The sequence below is a fragment of the Benincasa hispida genome, chromosome 8, assembly GCF_009727055.1.
Source record: "Benincasa hispida cultivar B227 chromosome 8, ASM972705v1, whole genome shotgun sequence".
Taxonomy (NCBI): Eukaryota; Viridiplantae; Streptophyta; class Magnoliopsida; order Cucurbitales; family Cucurbitaceae; genus Benincasa; species Benincasa hispida.
The window spans coordinates 30,487,417-30,496,806 of record NC_052356.1 but is presented as its reverse complement, the minus strand read 5'-3'; the positions used below and the strand labels follow the sequence as shown (position 1 = coordinate 30,496,806).

Genomic DNA, 9,390 nt, shown 5'->3' with positions numbered 1-9,390 from the left:
AAAAAGAAATTAAAAGAAAGTAGAATGTAGATTCTTATTAATTTGAGACACAAAATTTGAGTACAAAATAAACTTGTAAATTCTCTATGAAAAGATTCTTAGAAAATATAGTCATTAGGTGTAGTTCTATCATCAAATTAAAAAATATTATGAAATTTATACAATCCCACAACCTATTAAGCAATGCCTTAAGCTCAATTAGTTAATCAAGAGTTACATAGTGATTAACCCTAAATTAGTAAAAAAAAAAAACACTTCTTTGACAACAATTATCATGTTTAATCTTAATTTGCATTGAAATCTAGGGTTCTTTATTGTGATGTTCTTTAAGTTAGAAAGCCTAGACTTAAAGACCGATTTATTGGAAGATTCTAAAATGGATTATTCATGCAAGAATTCAGAAAAAGTCTTTATTCATTACAAGAAAATCTAATTTTTACAACTTAATCTAATATTATTCAAAGTAGCTAAGTAGGATTTGCAAGCAAGAAATTAAAAGTTGCAAGTTAGAAATTAAAAGTTTCGAGGCGTCAATTCATCATAATTAATTTCTATTAAAAATTCATACAAAAATCAACCAAGAATTATGAAATTCATTGCATGATTTTGATTTCTAAACCTAATTGACTATTTCCCAAGAGTTAAGGTTTACCTACCCTTGCATTATTTTGATTTCTTCAATAAATCCAAAGGAATTACAAGAATTGGATCAAAGAATACGAAAATAGCTGAAAGAATAGTGAAATTTAGGTAGAGTTTCTTCAAGATGCTTTGAAATTATCTAAAAAATGGTCTCTCTTTCGTGCGAAAATTGAAAATTTGCTTTTATATATAGGTCGCAACGTCACGACTCTTCATTGAGCGTTACAATGCTCTTATTGATCCAGACCTCGAGCATTGGGGTGAGCGTTGCAGCGTTGCTTCGATGCTCTCTTACGATGAGGCGCGCCTGCAAAAGTTTAAATTTTCGTAAATCTTTGTAGCATTGCGACACTACAGGGTAATGTTGCAATGTTAGCCTGTATCTGATGCTACTGCCATCTTCAATTATGTTGATTCTAAGCTCCATTTTGACACCAATTTGGCTCATTTTTCTTTTAAGTGACTCATTTGACCCAGGATGAATTTATCTATAAAATGAACATTTACGCATAAGAATTATACAAAATGTATAGAATTAATGATAGAAAACTAGCTCTTTTTAAGAGTTATCATTTTGACATTTTCAAAGGTATTTTTGTCATTTTCGACTCATGTTAGCCGGTTTTGGTCCAAAGTCTCGGATCCTACAAATTCAACATAGAAAAACATCAGTGAACACGAATTAACAATAAAACCAATAAAATTCCAAGCCTAAGAAAACACATTTTAAATGTTTATCAATAGATGAGTCTAAGAAAGGCTAAGATGATTGATTAAATGATAAAAAAAATGTAAATTATGTATTGATATAGGTGGCATTGCAACAACTCTTTTAGGGGCTGTTGAGTTGAGTTATGAAATATGAAGTTAAAAAATTCGTATTGGGGGTGCAAAGTTGTTTAGTTTGGAGTTAGGAAGTCTGTGTTTGAGATGAAGAGTTGAGTTATTAAGTTAGGGGTATTTGATGCATGTTTTTGTAATTTTGAAACATATGATTTTCTTGTGATTATTTTTGTTTGCATAACTTTTTGTTTAACCCTATATATATTCAAAATTTTATCACTGAATTGAGTCAACTTAAGACCTTTACATATATTTTACAATTTTTTACATGTAACCATTATATTTGGGGTAGACAAAATACTTTTGTTTCACCAAGAGGTATATGACTTTTTATGGCATCTTATGTCAAATTATATGTTAGAGTTTATTATGCATGTATGTTGGTGTTGAGGATGCGATCAAAACCTCAAATTAGCTAGAAGGAGATGATTATGGGTATATAAGAGAGAATAACTATTACCTATCGTATGAGACATTTTGAGTGAAACCAAAAGTAAAGCCATGAGGGTATTAATTGCTATATAAGATGACTATTGAACACCATAATTGGTAATTTCAATTTTGTATTTAAAAACATTTTCACCAACAAAGTTTTTCTTTTTTAGCATATGATCAGTTGAGGTGGACGTTGAAGGTGGTCGCTAGAGATGTTTGTCAGAGGTGGACGTCCAAAGTTAGTCACTGATGGTGGCTGGTAGGTGGAGTCGTTGAAAATGTTAGAGGGAGGGAGACAGAGAATGAGAAAGATGCAGTTCCTTAATTAAGGTGCAAACTTCAATAGTTAATAGTGTGAAAGTTGGTGGAGTTGAGCTACTTAACTCCGACTTAACAATAACAATTATTTTTTTTAAATGATCAATTAAAATTTACAAATATAATGCAGGTCTAATGGCATGTTCAAGAGTAATTTTGGAATGACCAAAATAACTTTTGATATGCATAAAATCATTGTTGTTCTAAAAGTTTGATGTTTCCAAATGATGAGAAAGTGATGGTAGAAACATGCAAAATTACTTAAAATGATTCCCAATCAATTATTTGAAAGGTGATTTCAAGGGAATAATTGTAGTGATGACTTAAAAATTGGGTCCAAAATGCAAAATGAACTAAATTTTTTAAAAAATGTTGAATGACTTTTGTGCCGAAATCATAGATAAGTACAATTACGTTATTGGCCTTCCTTTTATTTATTTTCTTCTCTTTCTTCTCTCGATTATGCCTCCTCCTCCTTGGTCGAAGACGACCACATGTTCTTTGCCGCTGCACCACATAGACAATTCTGATGCGACCAACTTCAGGCAGAGCAAGAGAGGCGATGGAGCGAGAGAGCGGAAAGCCGAGCGAGTGAGAGAGCGAGAGGTCATTCTACATGTGCAAGAGTTTCATTTTGGTAATTTCACCTAGATTTGATGTTAGCAAATGGTTATTTGACAATTTTTTTTGAAAATTCGAGTCATTTGACATTTTGAACCCAGTTTTTAGATCATCCGTATAAATTCCTATCTTCAATAATTTTATCTTAAAAAAATCATTAAGTCTCTCTAGTTTTCTTTTTCTCATTAACATTTTTTTATACCTATTTTTCTAACTTTTGATTTTGACTTTGCTGGTCCTCCCTTTTAAGTTTTTTTTTTCCTTCAAATTTTTTTCCCAAAATTTTTTGTTATTCTTCTCAAATTTTTATATCTCCTTACCTTTATTTCTCTATCTTTGAATTTTCGCCATCTCTATTAAATTTCTCATTTTTTTCTAACCTTTTTTTCTCTTGAAAAATTTCTCTAGCGGTCTATTTTTCCTCTCTAACTTTTATTTATCTCTATATATTTTTTTGTCTACCACCCTAGAATTTTCATCAATCTCAAATGTAATATCTTTTTTTTTTTTTTTGGTAATTTGATGATTCTAAAACTACTTCTGGAAACAAACACTATTCATTTTAAAGTATTTTTAATTCAATTTGAATCACGTGTACAAGTATAAACTAAATATTAAAATGATTTATAATACTTTTAAAAAACTAATTATAATTAGATAAATTTAGCTTAAAACAATTATTCTAAAAAGCTAATTCCAGACACGCCATAAGAATCTAAATCTTATTAATGGTTAGAATGATTTTTCTTTTCTTGTGAGTTCACCAACATGTGAAGAGTCGAACTTTTGATCTTTTGGTCGATGAAATATAACTATGATTGACAACAACATACCTACTATGTACAAGAAAATAATTATCTAAAGTAAATCTCAACTAGTTTAATCCATTATAAAATTTTAAAGAGAGAAAGAAAAAAAAAAAAAAAGAGAGAGATTAAGTGGGTTTCTTCTCTTATCCAAGATAGAAAGGAGAGAATCAGAAAAGAAGAGTGTGCCAATTACAACAATCCAACTCAGCTTCCCTTACTCTCTTCATCTTATCCAAATCCTTTCTTCTCCACCACTAATCTCATGATCCTCTCTGAATCTAAAACCGTTCCCTCCACACTCTTTCCCCAAATCTCCTTCTTCTTTCTCCTTCAACAATTCCCAAACCCTTCAAACCCATTTCACATCTCTCAACAATGTCTCTCACAATCCCCACTAATCTCTCAAAACCCCTCTTGAAGCCCAAATTGAGCTCCCCATTGCCCTCAAAGCCAAAACCCTCTTCCTCAATCCTCTGCTCCGCCACTCAAAACCAAAACCAAAACCCATCTTCCTCTCTTCAGGCCTTCTCCGCCGCCTTGGCTCTCTCCTCCATCCTCCTCTCTGCCCCTCTCCCCGCCGTCGCCGACATCTCCGGCCTCACCCCCTGCAAGGAATCCAAGCAATTCGCCAAGCGAGAGAAGCAGCAGATCAAGAAACTTGAGTCCTCTTTGAAGAATTACGCTCCCGATAGCGCCCCGGCGCTTGCCCTTAAAGCGACGATTGAGAAGACGAAGAGACGATTCGCCTTCTATGGGAATCAAGGACTTCTTTGTGGGGCTGATGGGTTGCCTCATTTGATTGTGAGTGGTGACCAGAGGCATTGGGGTGAGTTTATAACTCCTGGGTTCTTGTTCCTTTACATTGCTGGGTGGATTGGATGGGTTGGAAGGAGCTACTTAATCGCCATTAGAGGTGATAAGAAGCCTACCCAGAAGGAGATTATCATTGATGTTCCTTTGGCTACTAGTTTGGTGTTCAGAGGCTTTAGCTGGCCTGTTGCTGCTTACAGAGAGCTTGTTAATGGTGAACTCATTGCCAAGGATGTCTAATTCTCCCCCTTCAGGTACTACTCCTATATATATGTATATAATATATATACTGTAACTTCTTAGGTCAATAGAGTAATAGAATAGATGGTTATATGTTTGGATTGTTTCCATGACCAATCTTCTCATTTGATTATTAGATATACTAAGTTTCTTAATTTAATGATCCACATAATATTAGAGCACATGGTTCTATGTTCTACCTGTCGTAACACCATTTCCTTAATTGATATTGATATTTATTTGATAGTATTAGTGATTTTCGAGTCAAAGTAAAGAGAGATCTTATAATGTAATCCATATACTTAAATTTTTAGATTTAATGGTGATTTAAGTACGAAAATGGTGAAATGTGTATTATTAGTTTGTGTTTTTTAATGAGCAATTTCTCTATGTTTGTTTTTCCAATGGTCAATCTTCTCATTTGTTTCATCATATTGTTTTGACAGAGATAGGGAAAGTGGAAGAGGGGTTGACTTTTGGAGGACATTGAGGAATGGGAAGGGGTTTGTGAAATATTTGTGTATTTAATTTGGAAACTTGACATGAGTATATGTAATGGTTGGTTGTGTTGGATACAAAGGGCAATCTATTCTTTTCACTTCCCCATTCTTTGTATTCAATTTTTTCTAACATTATTGACCCATCAATATTTTCTTAAGTAATTAGTTACACAATGTCATTCACATTATTAATATTGATGTTTTGAAAGAGGGTAACAACATCACAGAAGCATAAAAATGAGAGATTGAAGAGATGAGTGATTTACTTGATAACCTTGAGTTTTCAAAAAAAAAAAAAAAAAAAAAAAAAAAATCGATTTTGTTTTCAAAACTTGACTTCGTTTTCTCACAATTACTTCTACAATGGTTATAAATACTTTTTAAGGCCTTTCAAATATTTAGGCAATTTCTAAAAATAGAGGTAAGTTCTTAAAGATTATTATCTTTTAGTTCTTAAAATGTAAGTTGGGGTGTGGATACATTTTAAAAAATTAAGGTCTCGTTTGATAATCGTTTGAGTTTTTGTTTTTGTTCTTGAAAATTAAGTCTATTTCATCTACATTTCTTATAATGATTTGCATCTTTCTTAAGTATAATGGTTGAATTCTTGATCAAATTTACAAACAAAAATAACTTTTTGAAAGTTATTTTTTTTTTAATTTTTAAAATTTGGCTTAGTTTTCTAAATTATTAGCAAAATGTTGATAACAAGATAAGAAATTTGGATGTGGAAGTAGTGTCCATAGGTTTAATTTAAAAAAAACAAAAACAAAAAGCAAAATGGCTACTAAATAAGATCTAAATAAATAAAAAAGGAAAGAAAGTTGAAGTAGTTTTTATAAATTTGATTTTTAAAAATTAAATAATTATCAACCGAGAAAAATGTATACAATTGATCTGGAAAGATGCTAGTTTCACCAAACTCTTCCATACAACATTACTTTAGAACTCAAACAAATATAACATTTTATATACAATTATATGTATTAAATGAGAAATTTTATTTAATCACAAATTATTATTATCACATTATTGAAACAGATACATATTATCAAATTTGAGACTAATATATTGACATCGTTTCAAATTAAATTTTTATAAAATAGCAATTTCCAAAAAATGTCACGTGTCTTCGTTATAATAACTTGGTCGTGAACTTAGTCCAATCATATTGGGCCATATAACATTTGAGTCCAAGATCAAATGGGCTTAAAAAGTTCATGGGTTAGCATAATAAATCTTTATTAAAAAAAACATAATAAATAAAATAGTGCATTTTAAAAAATAACAAAAGATTTTCATTATTGTAAAAATAGCACAACGTAATAGTATGATAATCAATAAATGTCTAAAATATCTAGATCAGAAAAAGGTGGCTTGATACTTATTACAGAGCAATTGATTTAAATGTATATTCAAATCTAAAAACTTGGAAATTTATTGGACTCAAGAAACATAAATTATAAATTGGTTCTAAAAGATACCTAATTGATTGATAAAAACTACAATAGCATCAATATATCATTTTTATGGTCTAAACTATGAAAATTTCCAAAATTATGTCACTTTTTATTATAAAGTGTAAATATTTTTTTGGATTTTTCCATTTATAAGAATTTCCAAATATCTTGTATTTTGAAAATATATATAGGTTGGAAACCACCCGCCTTAGAGATTAAAAAAAAAAAAAGAAATCAAATCAAATCATACTAAAACCTTATGCCTTCCATGACACTTGAGGAGCTAATTAGTTAAGCGAGTGATTTGATAGTTTGAAAATAGAAGTTTCTTCTGAATGCAATAAGTGAAGTATTGTGATGTGGAGTTCATGAAAATCGAAACATCAACCATTAAAAAATCTTGGTATTGATTATTTTGATCACATCTTCTATTATGCAATATGGTTAATCTTGTGAAATGTGAAGTGTCATCTAAACTGATAATTGATGGATAAAATGAAAATCGTTTTCATTTTTATAAGCCAACGCGCATAAAGAAAAGAGTTACACGATAGCTTTGAGAGAGTAAACGATCAAGGAACAAGTATTCTAGACGATAGTCACTCGTTATTAAACGATCGAGTACCCAAGTCTAATGATACACTTCTTCTCCGATGTACTTGATCGTCCAGTTCCTCCTTCCCTCTTCCAAATCCATATAGAGCCCACACCTCTTGAATTCTCACATCGAGAATACCAAGATAGCCTTGTGGTAGTGTCGAGTTTGCATCTGAGGGTCGAGGATCGAGTTTTACTCGATTGTGATTGAGGATCTTACAGTTCAGTTGTTCACTAGTTTACTCATGTTGCGTTCGTGTTGTTGGATGCATTGCTCAGTTCGATCGAGGAAACACTATAAGAAATCGTTCTTTAAAGGTATGTTTACTCGATAATTTGTATTATATTCTTGAAGCATGCTGTAATTTAAATTTGATGCATAACTGTTCTGTTAGAATGTAAATGTTCATGTTCTTTCACAATGGGATTTGGAACGACTTGATTCCGCTCATGGGTTCTTTAATTTTAGAGATTCTTCAATTGGTATCAGAGTCAGGTTGTTCTTATATTCCAAATTCCATTGATGTATTAAATTCCATTTACAGTTTTGGTGGGTTTTATGTTTCTACAATGCATTTAAGTGTTAGATGTAGTTGTGGATGTGAATTGATGGATGTTACGGGATGATTGCCTCTGGTTTTAAAGCTTTCTTACATTTCAAAGTTAATTTGTAAGTGCCCCTGCATTTTTTGGCATAATTAATATGCTATCGAGATTGTATTCAAAGTGTTTTGGTCTGTAAAAGTCGTTCGTGATGAAATTTCAATGCTGGAGTTGCTGTTCACATTAAGGAAGGAGACCAAGGATTGGTCGCATCATGTAGCCCAATTTAAACGATTGTTTAGATTTGGTTATGCAATCATGTATAAAAGTTCTACTCTATCGTGTAGTATTTACTAAATGATCGCATGGCTGATGCTATGCGATCGATCCATGCTATACGATCATTTCCACTCGATCAGCATTACTCGACGATCATAAGAAGCTGCTTTATGATCAATGAACGAGGCTTTGCCTGGGTGGTTCAAGACCCAGTTCACCTGTTTGAACCGGTTGACTGATAACAAGTAGAAATGCATGTTATTACAGCGCAAAGATATAAAACAATGAAGGATTGTGATAGTAAAAATATATAAATTGCGTCCAAAAGTATTAAGTTTAGAACATTGCGATCGCATGCGTCTATCGCATTAAAGCAGCTAACTTATGTATTTTGTGCAGGAAAATGTGTTGGCGCAAGGCGGAATTGCGATCTAAGAAAATTAGAGTCCGAGCGCATTAAGAGATTGCGACCGCAAGGCTATGTGATCGTTTGCATTCGCGAAAATCAGCTCAAGAAGGTGGCCACATATAGTCGGCGCATCAAGGTGAAAACTGTTCCTCTCAACCAATTCGATAGATTTAGCTACTCATGTATGTTTTAAAGAGAGTGAATAGATGTAGATAAGTAAGTTCCATTTTATAGATATATAATTGAAATACAGAATAACACTACGGAATAAGAATAAAGAGCCTGGTAGCAATCTCTTGCTTCCCAAGGCTTTTACACTGTTCTTCTCTACACTGCTCAAAAGATAATCGTGCAAGAGTCGGCTCTCTCTATTTTTCCATGCCTTCTGGGTTCTCTCTCAAGCTGACCAGGAAAAACTTATTGTAGAAAGAAAACAATGGTTATACAGGAGTTATAATGAAGATTGGAGACAAATATGTGTTTTAGTAATAACACGACTGCAATAGCTGACTGAACAATGACAGTAGGTTGAACAACCATTGATGACGAACACCGGGAGGAGTATAGTGAATAATGTAAAAAAAAAAAAAGAAATATTAACTAAACCATTAATGAATAAGAACATAGTCAAACTGGTATAGTGTTTATACTATCGACCTTGAGGTTTGAGGTTCAATTCCTCCACTCCACACTTTAATTACAATACCTTCAAAAAAGAAAAATCTTTACATTTTAAAATATATATGTTTTTTTTTAGAACCAATATATCTCAAAAATTAAAATATCTACACTGAAAATAAAAAAAAATGGAAGATTTTCAGTTTTAAAATCTAACTATCAAAATATTAGGGGCAGGAGGGAGGTGTTACTCATGCTAGAAGGGT

At 32.0% G+C, this 9,390-nt stretch overlaps 1 protein-coding gene across 1 annotated transcript; it reads left to right on the top strand.

Annotated features, from left to right (window-relative positions):
• Positions 1-3,951: 3,951 nt before the first annotated feature.
• LOC120083472 (photosystem I reaction center subunit III, chloroplastic) lies at positions 3,952-5,359 on the top strand. Its single transcript, XM_039039239.1, has 2 exons — positions 3,952-4,732; positions 5,165-5,359. The coding sequence occupies exon 1, from the start codon at positions 4,044-4,046 to the stop codon at positions 4,716-4,718; it is 675 nt and encodes a 224-aa protein (XP_038895167.1). The 5' UTR covers positions 3,952-4,043; the 3' UTR covers positions 4,719-4,732; positions 5,165-5,359.
• Positions 5,360-9,390: the final 4,031 nt, after the last annotated feature.